Source organism: Marmota monax, unplaced genomic scaffold, assembly GCF_021218885.2.
Source record: "Marmota monax isolate L192 unplaced genomic scaffold, Marmota_monax_Labrador192_F-V1.1 WCK01_AAM20220418_F8-fsc00051, whole genome shotgun sequence".
Lineage (NCBI taxonomy): Eukaryota > Metazoa > Chordata > Mammalia > Rodentia > Sciuridae > Marmota > Marmota monax.
Genome location: NW_026695202.1, coordinates 9,291,943 through 9,313,436, shown reverse-complemented (window position 1 = coordinate 9,313,436; position 21,494 = coordinate 9,291,943). Strand labels below are relative to the sequence as shown.

The window sequence follows — 21,494 nt, the reverse complement described above, 5'->3', positions numbered from 1 at the left end:
CTCCCTCAAACTGACCCTGCAGTCACGGCAGGGCCCAGGGACCAAGTGTCCTTCTGTCTTACAGAATCCGCCTCCTAGGATGCCCCTTTCCACCAAGGCGTGGACACAGGGTTGGGTTCAGTTTTACTTTATATTGTTATGGGCCAGGCTATATGGGCAATGACCGGACTCCATTTCACCCTGAGACTCGGTATCTTGTAAGAAATGCTCCTCCCGTGGGAGAGCCCCGCCTCTGTACCCATTAATAGTCACCTAGCATAACACACTGGGCAACTCAAATAGCAGCTCTTGTACCATGTAAAACTGTTCTCTTTGGTTTCCATTTTTCTTGGGCAATGCACCTTGTCAGAGATTGTCTAGATGTTAGTGACCATTCCCTGACTGGCACTCAACTAGGGTCATTTTGACCACTTCCCTTCTGCTTGCTCGCTGCTGTGCCAACCTGGAAAGTCCCTTGGGAAATACCAATGTGCCCACTGTGTTGTCTCGCTAACTGCCCAGTCCAGCTCCTGTCCCTGCTTGCTTGCAGCTACGTCAACCCAGATGTGGTTTTTGCCTTTAAATATCCTAAAATGATCAGGGTGAGGGCTGTTCCTTGCAGAGACAGTTATGGGTCCTGCAGGGGGCAGTCACCAACTGGCCGGCTAAATAAAGACTCTTCAGTCTGGACAAACCTGGGACTTGGTGTGTTTTCTGAGCGACCTGCCCCACAACAGCATTATAAATATTTTATTACAATGTTCACCTCTTAACAATGTCCAGGCATTTGGGGATTGCTTTCTAATACATTCATTTTCCGAAGACTGAACTCTACGGAAGGCACCAACAGGCCCTGACGGATTGGAGGCTCGATGGCTGTTGACGTCGTTCACGATTCTCTTCAACCACAGCACAACTCTAACGCAAGGGAACCCAGGGAGAAAGGAAACCGGCACCCTCCCCCATTGGCAAAACCAATCACAGAACCAGGCCATCAGGACGGTGGGGACCGTGGAGACAGCGAGGCTAGGACAGGAAGCCCAGAAAAACCAAAGTCCATTCCAGAACTTTCTGCCTCACAAAGGTGCATTTCAGACACATGGACCACAAATGGACAATCCAAAGCAGCAAAGATGCCCAGCTCTGTGTTGGGGAAAACAGAGAGACACACCTGTCTCACGTGGGTGGGTCCCAAAATACTTAAAATTTTACATGAAATGCTTAAAACATAAAAAGAGACATAAAAGTCGGGCAAAGGCAGCGGCTCTGCCATGGACAAGGCCTTTGTCAACTTGGCACCAAAAGAGGAGAAGGAGTTGGCGTCCCCCAGACAAACGGAGGAGCAAACACGGAGTGCACCAAGTTGTCCCCCCACAAAGTTTAGGACGAACAACTAACGGGGGTGGGGGGTCAGGAGAGTCACTGGCACCATGGATGAAAGGCCATCCGAGAACAGTTTTTAAAACCCCATCAGACAAGGAGAGGGTCCCACCTAACAAAAACCGTAACGGGCTTAACCCGCGAAAAACAGCAATGGACAGGATCCATCCAAAACCCTGTGCAAACTCGAGAGTGGTCAGGTAATGCCAACAAGGACCATGTAATGCCATTATTATTTGTAGATCAGAGAAGCAAAGATTTCATAGAACCATAACTCCCCAGGGTAAGGCCAGACGCGGAAGCCCCACCGTTCGGCAGCAGACAGTGGGAGCCAGAGTCTGGCGGTCTCCCTGGAGGGAGGGCAGCTGGCCCGGCTGGGCTGGAAGTCTTCTGGCTACCCTTTGATCGTCTCCCCCTTTTTCCTCATAATGCAGTTTCCCCAACTTTTCTACAGTTGTGGGTTCTGCCATGTGGGTTCCGGGCTCCCCTCCCCTCCCAGCCCCCATCTATCTGGCTAGAACCCAGGGTCTGACACCCCAGGCCCCACCTGAAACCTCGTGCCTCCTACAGTTGGGCGAGAAGCAGGCTCTGTACATCTGCTGGGGACACGCAGCTAACCTGTCCTTAGGCAAACTAGACAGCTGCACTCAGAAGAGGCCCACTAGGACCCCCGAATCACGCCAAAACTGAATCAATAAAAAAAACAAGAGTGAAAAAAAAAAAGCAAGAAATATGAATTTTAAAAAATGGGAGGGAGGTAGAGGTAGAACAGCCCAGAACCTCAAAATCAGTTCCCTTGAAAGAAAAGTGTGTGTGTGTGTGTGTGTGTGTGTGTGTGTGAGAGAGAGAGAGAGAGAGAGAGAGCGCACAGGTGAGCGGCGGAGAAGGCGTCTGGGGAGGACCCGAGGCTGGCCTGGGCATTCTCCAGGCCCCTCCATCTCAGTATGGAAGGCCCCGGGCCTTGCAGGGATGACAGGGACAGGGCAGGGCTTGGGGGAGGTCTGCAGGCCTCAGCACACCTGCCCAGGCCTGCTGGTGTCCCAGGGAAGCAGGGACAGGTAGTCCTGATGCTTCAGGGACTTGAAGAGCTGAATGGCTGGCACGTGGGGCTTGGGCTGCCTGGGGTCCCTGACCTCAGGACAGGGCTCGGGGCAGGAGGGCTTGCGCTGGGGTGAGAGAGGCCCAGGTCCAAGGCCAGGGAGAAAGCAATAGTCACCCTCCTGCTGCAGGACAAGGAGCCCCTCGGCAGGTGGGGACCCCAGGGCTACTTCCTCCCGGGGCTCCCCTGGGCTCAGGATGGGGGTGCTGGACATAGGAGAGGCAGCACTGCCCATGGGGGGCTGGGGGCACTGGCCCATGGTTGGAGGGAGCTCCACATAGCCCTCGAACCCTGGCTTCCCGGGGCCTGGGGCTCCAAGGGGCCCATCTGGTGGCCTAGGACAGACACTGGGGTTCTGGACAAAGGGGGGGCTCAGAGGCAGAGCCGGAGAGACAGATGGGGTCCCCGTGGGCAGGGCAAGAGCCAGGTCTGCCGTGGTGACATAGGCAGAGGCCACACCAGCATCCTCAGGGTCTCCACAGCTCATGGGCAGTGCCGCTGGGCTGTGCTTTGGGTCCTGTTCACCCACCCCCAGCCCAGGGGCAGGAGGGGCAGGGCCGCCCCTGGACTCCAGGGAGGGGGTCTCCTGGGCCGCAGGGCTGCGCTGGCCCTGCCCGTCCACAGCCTGGCCCTGCCCCATCACCTGGGCCAGGGGGACCAGCTGCACCTGTCCCCCAGGGGGCAGGCACAGGTACTCCAGGGAGCCCGTGAGCGCTGGCTCCTGGCTCTGGGGAGGCGCCGGCGGGCCCTGGATGTCAGGCAGGGAGCGGCTGTGGGGGGGCCCCAGGTAGGGGCCATTCAAGTCAAAGCTGGGCAGACGGTTCTCAGCCCTGCCTGAGGGGGCTGCTGGGCCCGGCTGGGGGCCGCGGGGTGTCTCCGTGGGCAGCCCCGAGGCAGCTGGGGTTGTATCGGGCCCAGATGGTGGATGGCAGGACACTTGAGGGTCCTCTATGGTGAGAGGTGACACCTCACAGTCTCCAAAACCCTTAGAGGGCACCCTGTGGGAGAACAGAGGCAGCCATGGAGACAGCTGTGCAGACCCAGGCGCTCCTGCAGGAGGGGCAGGTGCCCAGGGGGCAGGACCACGACCCTCCACAGCCAGCACCACAGAGCACGGGGAGCAGCCCACCAAGGGGCACTGGACCGAGTTGATGTCACCAGAGATCACATGTCCATTCGTGATACTTAGTTCAAGGTTGTCCACAGCACCCTGCTCCTGGCACGCCACCAGAGCCAGGGCCAAGCTGCCTGCCCACCGCCTGCTCCTTCCACAGTTCTAAGAGTGTCCATCAACCCCGCCTGACAAAATGAGCAGCCACCCCAGGGCTGAGGCCTGCGGCTAATGTCCCTCAGCCACCCAGTGAACCCACTGACGTGGGGCACGTCCCTGGACAGGAGGGCAGGAGAGGTCATCGGCTCCAGGGCCCTGCCTCGCTCTGGCCTCTAACCTGGCAGTCAGGAAGTTCTGCCTGATGTCCACCTGTGTGCCTCCTGCTTCAGTGAACTCACCTCTGTGGGTCACTTCACAGTGAGCCCAGGACACCGCCTGAGACTCCTGACACACACTATGCACTGTCCCAACCGGATCCCCAGAGGCCCAGAGCCACCACAGAGCCACACACTCACCTCTCCAGCTCAGGAAATTGGCTGTCCCAGGGCCCCTGGGCAGGCGGGCTCCTGCTGGGGGCAGCCCACAGGCTGGGTGGGGGCCCGAGGCCTGCACCCCCGTTCTGGAAGGGAAAGGACAGGGTGCCTGTGGGTGGGGGCGGGCTGCAGGACAGTGAGGGGGAGGGCCCTCGGTGAGCCCAGACCTGGGGGGACCTGCAGGTGGTCAGGACGGCCCCGGCCCCCTGGCACCAGGAGAGGGCGGCCCAGGGGGCTGTGAGTCCCCAGGTGCCGAGCTCCCGGGGACGGGGGGCCTGTTCCCAGGCTCCTCTCACCTGGGCGTCCCCCACTCTCCCTGTCCTCCCGCACTCTGCACGAGGCCCCCACAGCAGAGCTGCCCTGTGACCTGACCACAGGGCTCCGGGCACCAGGCACCGTGTCCCCAGGTGGTCGCCCCCTGGGAAGCCCAGCTTCATGCCCCCCAGCACCCTCACATGGGGCCTGTCTCCAGGGCAGGGCTGCTGCCCCTGCAGGTGTCCAGGGGCAGCTCCCTGCTGGCCAGGCCCCCCAGGTGCTCAGGCCTGGCCCACCCACACCCTCCATGGCCCCCCACGGGAAGGGGAGGGAGGTGGCCGGACAGGGACAGGGGACACAGCAGCAGAGGAAGCCCCTCCCAGCCAGACCTACCTGGAACAGGTGGCTCTTGCCAGGGTTGGGGATCTTCTCCTTCCACTTCCTGTTCAGCCTGCAACAGCCACCAGGGAGGGGACAGTTGCCAGACACCTCAGGGCCAGTGGCTCCCGTGCCCAGGAACAGAGGGGACACTGAGGCTGGGGCGGGGGGAGATGGCAGAGCGGGAACTGCAGGGAGCCAGGCTCTGCCCTGGGTGGCCCTGGGTCCTGGTCACCCACCCCACATGGAGGGCCCTCACCTGTACCCGTAGACGCCACAGAAGCGCAGTGCCAGGAGCAGGAGCAGGGTGACCAGGACGAGGACGATCGGCAGCACCCACGTGGGCAGCACTGCCGGCAGAGGGGAGGGACACTCAGGGTGGGGAGGGAAGGCTGCAGGCTCGGGGGGGACCGGTGGCCCCCAAGGCCCTGCTGGTCAGGAGGGGCTGCGGAGGCTCCCTGCGTGGGGTGGGTGGGGGAGGCCAGACCCCAGGAAGAGGAGGCTGGGTGTGAGCCCCAGCCCTGCTCAGTTTTGTGTCAGGGTGCCCAGGGTCTCAGGGCCTTGCCCACACCAGGGCTGCTGGGGGGGGCACTCCCTGGACTTGGACGTCCAGGTACCAGGAGGATCTGAGAGGTGCAGAGCGGAGCGGGCAGCTGGCCGGGGGGCAGCAAAGGCCCCGGAGACTCTGTCGTCCTGAGCCCCCTTCTCTCCCTGGGCCTCCTCCCTCCCCAAGGCCCCTGGGGCTTCTCCTGACCCCTCCCCTAATGGGCTGACCCAGGAGGGGCAGGTGGGCCCTGGACATACCCCACTCTGTGGTCCAGGAGGCAGCCTCACTCCACTCGCTCCAGATGCCATTGTAGACGCCGGGGGTGGGCCTGACCCTCACCTTGGCCCAGTACCGGGTGGAGGGCTCCAGAGCTGGCAGGGCCATGCTGTGGGCGTTCTGCAGGGTCTCTCTCTTGCTGTCCTGTGGGGGCAGGTGGCTGAGGTGGAGGCGCTGGCCAGGTGGGGGCCACAGCAGCACACCCCTCCCGCCCCTGCCCGGGCCCCCTTCCTCCCCTCCGTCCCATGGAGTCACGTGCAGCCCAGCACGGCCTCCTGCCCCCCAGGACCCTGCTCCAGCGTCCACTGTAGCACAGCGGTCCACCAGGGCCAGACCCTGCCCTCAGCCCCGGGGGAGCACCAGGCCCAGGCCCTGGGGACCTCCTGGCCCACCCCTGAAGACGCCCAGCCCACAGGTGGTCATTATGGCTGCTCCAGGAACACAGTGCAGTGGGCCAGTCTAGCCCTGAGGCGGGCGCTCAGGAGTCTGGCACCTTCTCCTGGCTCCACCATCCCAGCGTCTCGGCCGGCCCTGGGGGTCTCAGCCCCGCTGCATCCCAGTGGGCTCTCAGGGGACCTCACCCCTCACTTCTGAGCATCAGCTCCTTCACCTGCTGACCACACAGGGACACGGCCCCCACAGCCCAGTGGTGACCTCTGCCTGGTCCCCTGCTGGGCCCAGGTGCATCTGGGCTCCTTGGGGTGCTCTCTCTCCCTCTGCTGCCGCCCCATGAAGCCCTCCCCGGGTGCAGGCTCACCTCCCACTTCTCTGCGTCCCTCCGGTACTGGACCTCAAAGGTCTGTCCGAGGTGTGTGTAGTACATTTTCTCCACTTGCCATCGCAGGCTGTAGCTGTCTCCGTCTTTGGTCACTTTGAGGGTTGGGCGCTCCATCTGGACTGGGGGAGGGAGACTTTTAGGGGTGGCCGTGACCAGGCCCCTCAGCAGAACATTCCCGTGGTTCAGGATGGCCATTCTGCGTGTTGTCCTCCCCAGCGGAGGCCCCAGGTCCCAGCCATGGGGGCCTTTGTGTTGCCTCGTGTCACCATTCCCCTGGGGACGCCCAGCCTGACTCCCGGTGTGCAGAGGCCCACAGCCTGGCCTCCTCCCCGTGCTCGGCGTCACCACACGGCCACCTCGGTCAGCTCTGGCCTGGCCCAGGCGCCAGGCCCCGTGCCCCAGCCACGCACCTGCTCACGTGAAGGGGGTTGCCCACGACAGGCAGCTCTGCAGTGGAGCGACAGAGATCAGACCTGATATGTGATGCCGCAGCCCTTGGCCCCCCTGTCCCCACGCTGCTCCAGAGACTCTCAGAGCTGCTCTGAGACCTGCTCTACTCTGGGCTCCGGTCCCTTGAGCCCTAGAGGGTAGGGACAAGTCTGAAGCCAGCAGTGGCTCACAAGCTCTCCCCTGCAGAGTCAGCCCACATTAGCTGCAAGGACCTCGGATGACATCTAGGGGACCCTGTCTCCAACCACATTGTGGCTAAACAGAAAGGTGAAGCCCATTTGGGACAGCGTCTCCCACGGCCAGGAGACCACAAGTTAGGAAACTCAAAGGACAGAGAAAGCAGAAACTAGGTGTTGACTCAGGAGTTCTATGTTTCAGCCTCAATTTGCCTCCTGCTAGCGGTGCGACGTTAAGTAAGTTACTCGACCACTCTGAACTTCAGTCTATCAATCAGAAAGAAATACAAATAGAGAATGCTCATCACCTGATGACTCTGTGGGGCTTTTACAAAAACAACGTGAATGTCTCCATGTTGCTAAATTATCCCATGGACCAAGGTCACTCTAAGTCCTTTATATGTTTTGTGCACTTGAACCATAGGAGTCCCTTGGTGCAGGGGCAACCCCCAGAGAGCAGGTGGTGGATTTAAACCCAGGTGACAAAGACAAACTAGCTCCTGCCTTTGTCAGGCCTGAAGAGTAGATGGAAAGCCAGGCACAACGGCACAGGCCTGCAGTCCTAGTGACCTGGGAGGCTGAAGCAGGAGGATCACAGGTTCAAGGCCAGCCTCAGAAAGTTAGTGAGGCCCTAAGCAACTTAGAAAGACCCTGTCCCAAAGAACACCAAGGGCTGGGGAGGTGGCTCAGTGGTAAAGTGCCCCTGGGTTCAACCCCTGGTTACAAATATAGAAAATAAACGAACTCGGCCATCATGTGGAGCGGACCCTTGCATGGGGGTCCCTGCTACGTCACAGAAATGAGTGACATCCACCTGCCAGATCCCAGTCCTTCTGCAGAAACTCGAACCCCGAATGGAAATGGAAATCACAGATCACGATTTAGAAGACTTAATCAGTCAGAGGAGAACTTGGAAATTAGTCAGGTCAAAACTCCAATCCGGGTCTGGAAGGGGGATTTGGGGTGGGGAGCAGAGGGGGTCTGAGGGGGCCAGGAGAGGAGAGAGCCGGGCACCAGGGGCCTGGCTGACGGAGCAGAGCACTTTTGGCCACTGGACCCCATTCCCTCTCAAGGGAGAACCGCAGGCCGGGGCAGGGGTACCATGCACGTGCCCAGGGGTCACGGTGGGGTGACTGGATTCACGGGGAGGACCAGCCGGCAGGCACCCCACGAGCCGGGGCCAACTCACTGTTGTCCGAGCTCTTGATGAACCTCCCCTCCCTCCGTGGACGGACAGAGACGACGTACAGGCCGCGGGCCCCGGGGTTGGGCACCGGGATCTGGCACCGGAGCCGGGTGTACAGGCCGCTGAGCTCCTCCTTCAACACCGGGGCACATTCCTCCTCCCTGAGGGCAGGGACAGGGAGGGACACAGGAGGGACCACGGGACAGCTGAGACCTGGGCTGAGTCCCAGCGTCCACCATGCCCCAGGGACAGGAGGAGGCCTGGCCAGGGCAAGGCCAGAGCAGGGAAGGCCGGAGAGGGGACGGACACTCACTGTGCCTCTGGGCTGGACGCGTAGAAGAGGCCGAAGGAGACGGAGCTGGTCACGGGGGACCTGACCTCCCAGGAGCAGCCCAGGGTGTGGGCCCCGTCGAAGACACACTGCAGGTTCCGGGGCTGGGCCTCGTCCCCTGGAGGGACACACCCCTCGGTCACTGCCCTTCCTCCCTCCAGAGCTCTGGGGACACCAGGTGACTGAGCACAGGGGACCCCAGCTTTGGGGCAGCAAGTGCGGGCTTGAGCCTTGGCCTGCAGCTGCCAGGTGCCCACAGCCCAGAGGCCGTGGGACGTCCACCCATCCCTGAGGCAGGGATGGGCTCCAAGCCTCCTCGTGTGGGGACTGGACACAGAGACGGGGCCAGCCCTGCACGTGGTGCTCATTCACACACAGCGGCCAGCAAGGCTGCTGTGACCATGACGTCGTGGTTGTCACAGAGAGTGCAGGACACGGAGCCCGCAGGGGCCATGACGGCCTGGCAGCCGCCCGAGCACATGGGTTGGCCCCGGAGGCCCAGGACACGCAGCCGCAGGTGCCCGCAAGGCCACGAGTGGACTCCGGGGCCCCGAGTGCCTGGGAGACCCGTCCTAGAAGGACACCTCCCGCGTGGACCCCAGTACCTGGCTGCGAGTCCCAGAGGATCTCGGGGCTCCAGCGGCTGGGCCGTCCCGAGAAGCGCGAGCTGGGGGCCAGCCGCGTCCGCACTCGGGCCACGTAGGTGCTGCCGGGCACGAGGAGCTCTGCGCCCAGGACGGCCGGGGAGGACCGGGAGTAGAGGCTGGTGGCCTCCTGAGGGAGAGAGGGGCGCTGCAGGAAGGGCCAGCCTGGCGTCCCCCGGCACGGGCAGAGCTGACCCCATCCTACCTCCCAGGAGTCGCTAAGCCGCCTGTAGACCACCTCGAACTCCAGGTCCCCCTGCGACAGCCAGGGTGTCTGGGGATCCCCGAGGGCCACACTCCAGGTCAGCAGGAAATGGTCCCCGGTCTTGCTGATCTGGGGGTCCTTGGGTGGGGGCGGCTGGACTGCAGGGAGGGAGCAGAGGGTACGTGAGGGCCACGGGGGCCACCAGGGACGGGTCCCAGCCCAGAGCGGCCCAGCAGCACGGTGACCATGGGCAGGAGCCCTGGCCCTGTAGCCCTTCCTCTGCAGAAACGTGGGGTGCAGTGAGCCATCTGGGGTCCGGGGCCGGCTGCTGTGCCCAGGGAGCCATCTCCAGTGCCCATCGGTCTGTCGGGGCCTCCTGGGTGACTCCACCAGAGGCTCCTGAGAGCCATGGCTGCTGGTCCCCCCCGACTGGGAGGCTCATTGCTGGGGGGTGACTTTCAAATACCAAACCTCATGAAGGAAAGTGGTGATGTCCCATGTGGACGGGGACCTGGTGCATGGGAGCAGGTCTGAGCTGGGACCTCGGAGGAGTCACCAACCCAGAATGTCAGGGCACAGCACAGAACCAGCCTGTGCCCAGCCCCAGCCAGGACGGGAACCCATGATGGAGGGCTGCGCTCCCCGCCCTGGGGCTGACAGGGAGTGGGGGCAGAGCAGCCAGGGAGCAGCCTAGGGACCAGTTACTCCCCTGGTCATCCCCGATGTTCCCCCTCCTGGTCCTTAATCAGATGGGGAAAGCGACAGAGGACATGAAGTGTCCAAGGTCTGTCCTGGGGGAGCCTCCTGTGCCAGGTGCACCCCTGTGCCCTCCCAGCCCCTGCCAGCCTCCCCGATCGGAGCCAGCGAGCTTCAGGCTGGAGCGAGGTCCCTACGGGCTGGACATTGACGCAACCTGTTTCCAAAGCCCCTGCACCTTTCCTGCAGATCTGGGGTGGAGCCCAGGTCCCAGGCTCCCGAGGCGAACCCCGGCCTCTGTGCGACACCAGCCCGCACTTTGTCTCCTCTTGGCACCAACTCCCTGGAGCCACGGGTCTGAAGAGCCGCCCGCGTGTCCCTCAAGTGCACAGCAGACACAGCCTCACTGTGCAGGGCAGCCGCCTGCCCCCCAAGCCAGAGGGCGGCGTGAGCCCCACAGACCACAGCGTGGCCCCCGGGACCCCAGAAGGGCTCAGGGGACCACCCGGATCTGCGGTGGAGGAAGCCCAGGGAAAGTGGACCGTCCCTGTCAGTGGTGACTCTGGCGCTGCCTGGGCCTCAGGGGCCTCCTCCCCAGCCAGGGCTGCTGTAGAGATGAGGGGCGGTGACGAGGACGGAGGGTCCTGTCAGCGAGGAGCTTCCTGTGAAGCCCAGGAAGGGCTCTGCCTGGAGGGAAGCTCTCGGGCGGGAGCCAGGGGCCTGCAGGTGGCAGAAGCAGCAGGCAGGGGAGGGTGGGCAGCGTCCTCACGTGGCACCTGCCCTGATGCCTCCACTGTGAGGACACCATCTCCTGTGCCCCCAGGACCGTGTCCAGCCCGTGGAGACTCCCTCCCTGGCCACCTCCTGTAGCCCGGTCACCCTGGTGCCCCTGTGTGGACAGGGGCCAGCCCCTCACCGTGCTGGGTCAGTGGCACCAAGAGCTGGATGCCCAGCGGCCGGTCTGGTTGGAAGAAGTAGTAGTCGTGGTCAGCGAGGGCAAATTCCTGGTAGGGAATGAGGCACTTCCTGTGTACACACTGGTGAGCTGGGCAGTCCCCCGAGGACATGTCCTCACTGAGCTCACAGGACACTGGCTGTGGAAGATCCCTGTTAGGAGAGGACAGGGTCAGCTAACGTGCACTAGAGTCCTCCATTCATCAGACAGTCACTGAACGGCTGCCACATGCCAAAGTCATCCAGGGTCAGGGGTTGTCACTGCATATGGCAGATCCCTGCCCCCGGCCACCTGGGGACAGAGGCACTGATGATGGAAGGAGCAGGAACCTTCCCAGCAGACTGTGGTGTGCAGATTTTCCCGAGGGCATCCAGAAGGGGTAGTCGGGAAGGTGTCTGAGGGAATGGCCTCTGGGCTGAGCCCAGGACAGGGCCCAGGGCCTTGCTGGCCTGCAGAGCCAGAGGGACAAGGGACAAGGAACAAGAAGATGGCCCAACCAGACAGGAGGAGCCAGTGAAGGGGCATTAGGATGGGGGCAGTCACGTGCCTGCGGGACGCTCATGGGTCAAGTGTAAGACGGGCTCAGGTCCAGGTCAGGGACGGAGGTCACTGGTGACCTTGACAAGGGGAGAGGGGAAGCAGGGGGTGAAGCCTCACCAGAGTTTCAAGGGAGATTCCTGGGAAAACGCGTCGTGGACAGAGGGAGGGGCTGGGGCTGTGGGGACGGGGACGCAGGGCCTGGAGCTGCCAGGGCTGCCGTCACTGTTGGCATCTGGAGCCCGGCATCGGACCACACTTACAAGGTCATGGGGATAAGCCTGGGGGAGGGCACCGATGGCACAGGGGGTGGGAACGGTGGTGGCAGCCACGTCCTTGAGCAGTGAGACCTGAAGATCCAGGTCGGGGCTCAGAGTGACTGGGACATGACTCCCTGCAGGGCCGGGGACACTGACCAGGCCAGGTCCAGGGAGGTACAGGTGGGGGGAGCGGGGGCTCCCCTTCCAGGCTTCTGCTGTCTCAGGGGGGAGGGGAGGGTGGCCCTGGGGGACAGGGGAAGGCGCATGGAGGACTCAGGACAGCAGCAGGGAACCCTGGAGGGGAGGCGTGGGGTGTGGAGAGATGGCTCCTTGGGACTCGCCCTTGACTGTGTCATTTGTGGCTGATTCAGATCCCCAACAGGCCAGAGTGAGGTCAGCCACCCCCAGTGGCCTGCGCCCAGCAGCCATGGGACGGGGGCGGGGGACCCCTCATGGGGAGGTGGTGGGGCTGGGGACACTGCCTCTGTGCTGCCGCCTGTCCTGACCACCCTGTGGCCGGCCGGGGCCTTCCCTCCCTGGGCTCCGTCTCCTCCTCTGTGAACTGGGCCTGGTGTCCTTGTCCCGTCCACCTCCGGGGAGGAGGAACTAAGTCAGTGGTCGCCATCACCTCCACCACCCCATTAGCATGGAAGGCTGTAAGCCCCCAGGACCCCAACATCAGACACCAGCGCTGGGCCCGGGGGTCCGGGGGCCACCCTCCTCCCTTGTCCTGTGAGTGGTCCAACCCGATGCTGACCGACACGCCCCTCTCCACTCCACAGCATGGGGGACAGGCACAGAGACAGGGCAGGTCCCCCCTGTGTCCCGGCTCCCAGGGCCACTCACCCATTCACCCTGCGATGGAGGGTCAGGTTGAGCAGCCGCAGGGCGTCCTCCGTGTCCGCCCACCTGCAGACGATGCGGCTGGTGTAGTTGTTGTAGCAGCGCAGCGTCTTCAGCGGGATGGTTTCTGGTGGGCAGAGCAGGAGGGGTCACTGCTGTCCCCTCAGTGTCCCTTGTCACCACCCCAGCTCCTCGGGGATGTGCAGCCCTGGGGAGGGGTCTCCTGCCTTCCTGCAGAGGCCCTGGGCCTGTGTGGGCTGGGGGCTCTGAGGTGGGGACAGTCCCCTCCTGACAGGAGCACAGATGAGCTGGTTCTCAGCACATCAGGGACCTGCCTCGTGCTGCTCCAGGTCCCTCAGGACAGGGACCCGCCTCATGCACAGGTCCTGTCCCCAACCCCATGTGCACCAGGGAGGAGAGGCGGGCCCCGGCCCAAGACACCGCAGGCACTGCCCGGCCCTGGGCCCACTGCCCCTGCCCTCAGCCTGCCAGGCTGGGCGTGGAGAGGGACTTGGCTCCTGGGGTCACCACAGAAGTCAAGTTCCCTGGGGGCTAAAGTGGAGAGAACCCAGGACCCGGAGGCGGGACCCTGAGGCCACCAGAGGATGGAGGGTCTGTGAGGAGGGAGGGAGGACAGAGGGCGCTGGGCCAACCTGGAGGCAGGGCCTTGGGGGCCACGCTGAGAAACGTGGGCAGAGAAGTGACCATGCCTCAGCCAGGTTCTCCAGGACGCCAGGAAAGGGGGGCCAGGGACATGGGGACAGGGGCGGTGCCCAGGGAGGAGGAAGAGGACGGGCAGAAGAAATTAGGGAAGCCCAGGGAGGAGGGCCAGAGCCTGGTTCTGGGAGCTTCTGGGGTCCAGTGGGAGTGGCCCCCTCAGGGCCCAGAGTGAGGGGGAGGGGAGAGGGAGGGAGCCCTGTGACTCACCTTCTGCCCCTGTCACCCACTGGCCCCAGGGAGCCTGCAGGGCCAGGAGGAGCAGCCCCCAGGTCAGCGCCATCTCCCGGTCAGCCCTGAGCCTGCATGTGGCTGTACAGAAGAGCCCTGCCTGTGGGCAGATGGCGGGTCCTCATTGTCCCAGAAGTCTCTATTCCTGTCCTTCCGGGCTCTGGGCCCAATCCATGTCACCAGCCTGTGATTCGTCTCTCAAGACTTGGCTCCTCTGCGCCTACAGAAAGATGTGCCTGCTGGGAGCTGCCCAGGGCTCGGCCCATGTCCCGGGGGAGAGCCCAGGCCCCCGTGTTGTGCCCTGAGACAAGCCCTTCCCTGGAACTCAGGGGCCTTGGGGCAATGGTAGGGCTCAAAGGCTTATGAGACCGTGGTCCCCTGGTACCAGTGTGCAGTCACCTGAGTTGACGGCACCTGAGAGAGAGGCCTGGGGTTTGCTCTGAACCCGGCTCCCCCTGGCCTTCCCAGCCCAGCTGCTCGGGAGTCAGGGTTTGGATGCTGGGGTGTCACCACAAGGTGTGAGCTCTCTGTGCGCCCCCGGCCTGGGCTCCATTTACCAGCATCTGTCCCACAGGCCATCTGCCTCCAGTTCTCCTTTCCCTGAAGAGGCTGGGGATTTCCTCATTTTCATTACCTCCCCAGCCCTGGGAAGTACCCGGAGCAGAGCACGGTCAGGGTGGCTCCCTTCTCTGCAAAGCTGTCTGAAGCCTCGCTCAGAATGCACGTACCGCGCCGCCGGGCTGCCTGCCTGCCTGCCTGCCTGCCTGGGTGTCTGTCCCTCTGTCTGTCTATCTACTTGCCTACCTACCTGCTAGTGGCCATCATAGGGTCAAACTGTATTTTCCCTCTCTGATAGAGGAAGAATTAGTAAACAATGCGAAGGGATGAATATTCAATTAAAAACCTGCTAGGATAATTGAACAGCCAGTCAAAATCTCCCCGTCACACCACTCCCCAAACGGAGGTCAACCAAAAATTCAAATGCAAAAAGGCGAATCCCATTAAACTTCACAGTAGACGTGAACCTTTGACCTATTTAAACTTAAAAGCCATCGAAGGAATCAGAGAGACAGAGACTGACCGGAGACAGTCAGGTTTGCAAAGCAAACCAACAGAATCATAAAGCAAAGCACAAAATGCACACACACACACAATGTTTGCACCAGTATCTTAATCTGTTAGGGCTGCAGACTAGGCAGTTCATAAACAGCAGATGTTTGTTTCTCTTTTTCTGGGAGCCAAAGTCCACGATCCAAGTGCTGACCCATTTGGTATCTGGTGCGGGCTGTTTCCTTATGGACTCCTCATGATAATCTCATGGGGTGCAGGGGCGCGGTGAGCTCTCTGGCTATAGGACCCTAATCCCTTTCAGGGGCTCTGCCTCCCACGGTTCAACATATGAGTTTTGGGGGAACACAAACATACAGATCATAGCAACTCAAATGAGAGAAAACAGGTGGCTGTCTCCCACCGGAAAGATTAAGATGAACCCAGGTCATTAAAGAATGCAAATGGACCCTCCCGGGTGCCCAGAGAGCTCTCCTTAGGGCCTTGTGTTTGCTTGTGTTCACCATTAGCCAGGCACTGTGGGCAGGTGTTAATGCATCTGTGTGGCTACAGTTAGGATCCTCACTTTGCAGATGAGGGAAGCCGTGTAGGGGGTCCACACGGCGGGGGTCCATGCTGGTACAGGAGAGGCGGGCTCAGGACTTTGCAGTCTTAGGCACTGTGTCAAGAGGAGGTTGTAATTCCCGACCGCCAGTGTCAGACGGGTCCTCTCTGACCTAGACCAACTTGACAGACATCTCCACAGACCTCACAGACCAAAAGACAGGAAAACTTTGAAACCTGTAAATCGGCATCCTCAGGGAGATAGGAGACATCAGAGCTATTAAAAACCCAGACTTATGTGCAAAAAATAGAACGTGGAGTTCCTGGAGTGTGAAGACAGAAATCTGTAATTTAAGGATCGATAACAAGCCAAATCCCAGAGCGAGCCCCACAGCCGATCGCCTTGCAGAGACAGATGTTTAAAGATAGAGCAAATGGACCGGGGGCGGGTGGGAGGCTTTATAGACATTGAGACCTGAAAAAAGGATCCAAGAATTCCAACCTCCAGAAGCAGAGGCAGAGAGAATCTGCACACATGGAGGGCAGTGCCAGTGCCTGGCTGTCCCCGTTCTCCTGGAAACAGAAACCCAAGCTGGGCTTATTATTGCTGCACACAATAAAGTTATATTCTTTATCATTTCCTGCCATAAGGCAGGGGCAGGTGACTAAATGTTGTCCAAGGATCTGGGAGTAGAAATTCTATGTGTGTCTTTCAGAACTGAATGCTTAAAGGACTCAGGTGGGAAGGGGTCCATTGTTGTTCTTCTGCCTTTCCTCCTTCCTCCAAGCCTGCACTTCAGAAGTGATGGTCGGAACTCCAGCAGCCATCTGGACCATGAGGTTACCTTGGGTATGGGAGCCATATACAAGGACCATGCAAGAGAAACAGAGGAGCCTGGATTCCTCTTGTTGCTTTAGAGCAACTGTATCAGCCTGAGATGACCCACCACTGGACATTAGGGGGAAGTAAATTTCTATGTTGCTGAGCCACTGTTGTTTGGGACCCGTCAGATACAGTTGCCAACTTTCCCAGGTCTTTAAAAGAGACAACAGTCTGCTAAGCAAAGAACAAGATGATTTTGGTTTTGTTTTTGTTTTTTGTTGTTTTTTTTTAACACAACAAGGAAGACTTTATTTATAGGGGGAGGAGCTGCTACAATGGGGTTTGTAATAAGAGAAATGAGGCTCAACCCCCAGGTTCCTTTCTACCAGTGCCATACCAGGCCACATGCAGATTGAACTTTCCCATCTTCACAAAATTAAAGGGCAATCCTGCGAAGACTTCCATAGGGAAGTGAACAAGTAGGTCACTTTCACTGGGACAAAGGTCAGGTTAGCAAGAGATTTCTCACAAGCAGCCCTGGTTGAACCCTAAACAGAGTGCCGTCTTGAAAAGTCCCCAGAAAAAGTCGTACAAACAAGAATCACAAGAGGCAAAAATGTTTCCTTTTTTTTTTTCTTTTTTCTTTTTGACATTCAAGGGCAGCAAAATTTGGGGTCTCTTAAAGGTAAGGAAAAAAAATTTCAGATCTTTTCTTTAAAAAAATTACTCTAGGATATATTTCAGGAAAGAAAAACTGCAAAAAAAGAGAAAGATCACACGCATTGCTGGGAAAAAAAACCCAAAAAGACTTAAAGTTGAAGGAAGAAAAATTGTCACAGCATAAGGTAAAAAGAAGCAAATGCAGGAAAACGATATTGAACCAAAACGGAGGGGACTTTGTCGTGGAAGTCGGGGGTGAGGTTGGGGTGGAGGGGAACTGAAAACGCGGTCCGGATCTTGCCTGGTGCTGGAGGGCCCACGTGTGCTGATTAACCCCAGACGCTGGTGCGAAATTTAAACTCAGTGTTGGTGTCAGTCATATGAAGTGTAAGCCAGTGTGGCCACGCACACCTGTAGTCCCAGCTGCTCGGGAGGCCGAGATGGGAGGCTGCTTCAGCCCGGGAACGGGAGACCCATCTCAAATGAATAAATTGACAAATAAAATTTAAAAAGTCACTAAAAATAAGGGGTGTGCATAGGGACAAGCAGACGACAGAGAAGAGGTGGAAGAAGAAAAGAGAAAACCTAAACCCCTTACTCAAAATCCAACCCGCACATCAGAATTCCTCAATTTATGAAGAGATTATTTGGTAGGAATAAAAACAGAAACAAAGAAGCAAAAGACGAATTCACCCCAGACAAAGCAACTTCACGGGACCACGTCACAAGGTTTCTTAAGGAGGGGTGAACAGTGGCCAAGTGGGACAAGGGGACCCAGTGGTGAGACCCAGAGAAGTGGACAAAGGAGACGCAAAAGATGCCCCCAAATACTTGCTAAGGCACAAATCATCCCTGATGAAACAAACAAGCAAACTCACCCCGGGGAAAGCAGGAGGGCGCTCGGCGATCCAGAATGTGCCAGAAACTCTGAGCCACGTCAGGGGAACCCTAGCGCTCTCCCGGGAAGGTGCCCATGGAGGCGAGCCCTCGTCCACCTCCCAGGGTCATTCCTGCCCCCAGTGATCCCTAAATTCAATGTGATCCCAATGAAGGTTTCAAGAGGGTTTCTAACAGACTTGACCAGCCGATTCTAACTTGAAGCTTGCTCCGTCTGCCAGAAAAATAATAAGGAATGGAACCGTCAGACCAGAAACAGGAAAATCACCGCGAACGTGGAGGACACTAGGAAGTCACACCTGGCACTGAGGGACAGAGGGACCTCACACTAACTATGATTCTCAGATAACTAGACCATAGCTGTTTTCAAAGTTAGATTATCACCTTACAGATGACCCATCCCTCCAAATACCAGGTGGATTAAAGATCTAAAAAGGCAAAACTAAAATAAACCAAATGAAATAAAATACAGTTTAAAATAAAAGTGAGCTGGGCACAAAGGGACACACGCAGGATCCCAGCAGCTCGGGAGGCTGAGGCAGGAGGATCGCGAGGTCAAAGCCAGCCTCAGCCACTCAGCGAGACCCTGTCTCTAACATTAAAAAGGGTCTGGGAGTGTGGCTCAGTGGTAAGTGCTGGAACCAGAACCTCAACAAGTTAATTAAGTTGTCAGGCATCTTTCCTTAATATTTGGGGTTGTACAAGACAAAACTAGAAATCAGAAGGTCAAAAATAATAATAATGACAGATTTGACTTATAGATTTATAAACAGACCATTTTTATACGACGTGAGACGTCTTGAAGGTGGCAATGTAAAAGAGTCCGTGAGAATCTGGGAAAGTGTGTTTGCCACAGGTGTGAATCCAATATCCAGACGCCTCATAAGTGATTCTGCTTCAAAGTGGAGCTTTACATCAGAAAATGGGCAAAGAACTCCCCTGTGTCCATCAATGAAGGGGCCAAGAGCACGTGGAAGGCGCACGGTCCAGCCACAGGCAGGGAACGGGGGGATCCGGCAACGGGGAGAGACATGGGACATCCATGACATGGGACAAAATGAACCAACCGGTGAATTCCCTAAAGGGGCCTGTCAGGCACGTCTGTGCCCGTGTGCGTGTTAGTCCAGCCACTGAGGACGATTGGAGGGTTCCTATCAACACTTCAGGCTCATGACCAAGATCTGCCCAGTAACTGATGCTCCTGGGAGGCAGGCTCCAGAGTCCCCTGGATGGGGGTGGAGCAGCCAGCCACAGCCTCAGCGTCTATGATACGGGGTGAGGTGGGGGCGAGGCCCCGCACTGACCGCCTCTCAGGGCTCATTCACGAGGTAGAGCTGTAGGAAGCAGGTGGAGGGTTCCCAAAGCACAATATTATGTGGAAAATCACAACCACCCCCGGCTCAGTGCGGGTGCCAGAGTCCCCGTGCCCGAGAGATGACGTGGCGGAGAGTGGGATGGGGAACCAGGGCGCAGGTGGCTGTGAACTTGGTCTTTATGCTCTGAGTCTGGATCATCCTGATTTCTAATAAGGCAGGGCGCCGACTCATCTGACAGGGCCCCTGTGAGTACTGACCCAACAATGTAAAGCCGAGGAGTGGACGAGAGTGGCCTGTCACTAACGGGCCAGGTCTGCTGGTTACAGAGCCATGTTAAAATCAGGAGGGATGCAGGAAAAATCAGCATCTGGTTATGTAAAATGGGAATTGAAGACTGGAAACTACCCTCTGGGCGCCGGGGCCTGTCTGGAGAGGCCCCACAAACTCACACCCCTGGTGGACCCGGCACCTGTCCCCTCGTCCCCGGGGGTGCAGCTGTGACAGGCCCGGGGTAGCCGGCTCAGGCGCCCCACACCAGCCAACCCACCTGGGCCCAGGACACACACGTCTGGGCCTGGACTGGACCAAGCCACGGTGTTGTCCGGGAGTGCTGGAGACCTGGCCCTCCCCTCCCAGCTCTCGGTGGCTGTGTGTCGCCAGCATTCTTCCTCTCCAGGGACTCTCTGTCCCCTTCCTCTTCCACTGACGGGAAGACAGAAGCCCAGGGCAGAGAGGGGGTGCCCTCCCTGCCACCCACACCCTGGTGACAAAGCTGAGGCAGACGGTACGAGGCGCCTGACTCCCGGCTGGGCTGGGGAGGCCGCTGCCCCAGAGCCCTCACATGGGACCGGAGGACGTCCACTCCCCGGCTGCCTCCTCGCCCGCCCGCTGGCTGCCCGGAGTCTGGGCTTGAGTCCTCCCCAGATAAGTCCCGATCTCCGCAGGTCCCCAGAGCAAGCCGCCACCCCAGCTCCCTGTCCCCCCCCCCCCGACTCTGCACCCTTCAGCCCTGCCCCAGAGCCAGGCCCTACCTCGGTGCGGTGCGTGCGTGCGACAGGCGGCCTCCTCCCGGAGCCTCCGGCAGCAGTGAGCCCCAAGCTTCCTATTTATTTGAGCTGCCGGTCGGGAAACAGAAGCAGAAAGAGGAAGCGAGGTGCTGCGGGGGGGGGGGGGGGGCGCCTTTCGCAAGCACCACGGCTTCTCAGAACTGTGACAGGGCATGTGACATCTGTCTCTGCTGGGCAGACCCCCCTGTTAACTCCTACTCAGTTCTGTGGGGCCTCCTCCAGGCAGCCATCCCGGACTGCCCCAGCGGGGAGCAGAGGGAGGCGTCCAGACCACAGCAGCAGCAGGTGGGCGCCCGGGGCCAGGCAGACCCAGGCTGGACTCTGAGTCCAGTGCTTCTCAGGGTGTGACCTTGTGCACATCACCTGCAGGTGACCTCTCCCAGCCGCGGGACCCCCATCGGTTACTCCCTGGAAGGCTGATGAGGGAGCCCAGGGACAGGCTGCGCGGGAAGACCTCAGCTCAGAGCTGGGCACGCGAGGACGCCCCGCGAGAGGCGGCCACCCTGTCCTGCCGTCCTTGGCTCAGAGGAGACCCTGGGCATGAGGGGCCTTGGAGGAAAGGGGAGATGGGTGGCTGCTCCCCGAGGAGCCGGGGGCTTGGCAGGCTGCATCCTCTCGAGGCAGAACTTAACACCAACACCTCGGTTATCCAGAGGGACAACATGTCCACGCAACATGGCGAAACCCAGGGTTAATCCCCAGATACAATGGACAAAGAGCACCGTTTAAATAGAGTCAGGGTCAGTCGCAACCCTGCCCAGCCACGCTGGAGTCTGAGGCCAAGGGAAAAGGTGCACCTGGGGTGGGGGAGGAGGTCAGCCAGGGGACCAGGCCTGGAGGGCGGGGCCTGGAACGCCATTGACCTCTGACCCCCTGTGTTTGCCTTCCTCGGCCAGGAAAGGCCTGGGGCCCGGCCTGCAGCGCCAGCCCTGGCCAGGAAGTGCAGGCCGGAGGGCAGTAACGGGGTGCCCTGTGTGACGTCCCCTCCCAGTGTGCCAAGTCCTGCGGGTTACCCCAGGCTGGAGAGGACGGACTGGACTCCTGTCTTGGCCTTTCCTCCTCCGGGCACTTCCCCTGGGCTCTGTCCCTGAGTCCTGAGCTCCCCTGTTGTGCTGGGCTGAGGCCAGGGACCCCCAGGCGCGGGCACAAGAGGACTAGAGGCAGGGCCGGCTTCACGTGGCTCGTCCCTGGACCAAAGCCCCAGCAGGACCGGGCTCTCTAGGCCCAGGACAGATTTTTGCTGCTGGGAGCTTGAAGGCCCCAGGTGGCCCAGGGAAGGCCTGGTCCCCACTGGTCACTAGGACAGGCGGAGCCCTCAGCAGCAGGGAGGCTGACAGCGGGTCTCTCATCACGCTGACCCCTCCGTGGGCTTCATGCTTTGAATTCAAGAGACCCCAAGAGAAGGCACCGGCAGCCCAGCCCCCACCTAGGCTGAACTCCGGCCCCAGCCCCGTGGGGCTCCCGAGGACCCTGAGAGCCTGTCCTGGGTACCCAACCGGGACAGGCCAGGAGGCGGCCAGGAAGCAGAATAGTGGAACTCAGTGGTGTTCGGC

The 21,494-nt window shown here is 60.0% G+C and overlaps 1 protein-coding gene across 2 annotated transcripts; it reads right to left on the bottom strand.

The window, feature by feature from the left end:
* Positions 1–714: 714 nt before the first annotated feature.
* Csf2rb (colony stimulating factor 2 receptor subunit beta) lies at positions 715–20,059 on the bottom strand. Of its 2 annotated transcripts, none has more exons than XM_046429252.2 (14): positions 19,906–20,059; positions 13,547–13,787; positions 12,623–12,746; positions 10,941–11,131; positions 9,329–9,486; positions 9,085–9,253; positions 8,462–8,597; positions 8,152–8,309; positions 6,316–6,455; positions 5,540–5,702; positions 4,995–5,085; positions 4,751–4,808; positions 4,085–4,188; positions 715–3,456 (listed from the first exon to the last, which is right to left on the bottom strand). In XM_046429252.2, exons 2-14 carry the CDS (start codon positions 13,617–13,619, stop codon positions 2,370–2,372), a joined length of 2,652 nt encoding a protein of 883 aa, XP_046285208.1. In that variant the 5' UTR covers positions 13,620–13,787; positions 19,906–20,059; the 3' UTR covers positions 715–2,369. The 2 variants fall into 2 exon arrangements, with proteins under 2 accessions (XP_046285208.1, XP_046285209.1); XM_046429253.2 differs by lacking the exon at positions 19,906–20,059 and adding an exon at positions 17,540–17,974.
* Between the last annotated feature and the right edge of the window lie 1,435 nt (positions 20,060–21,494).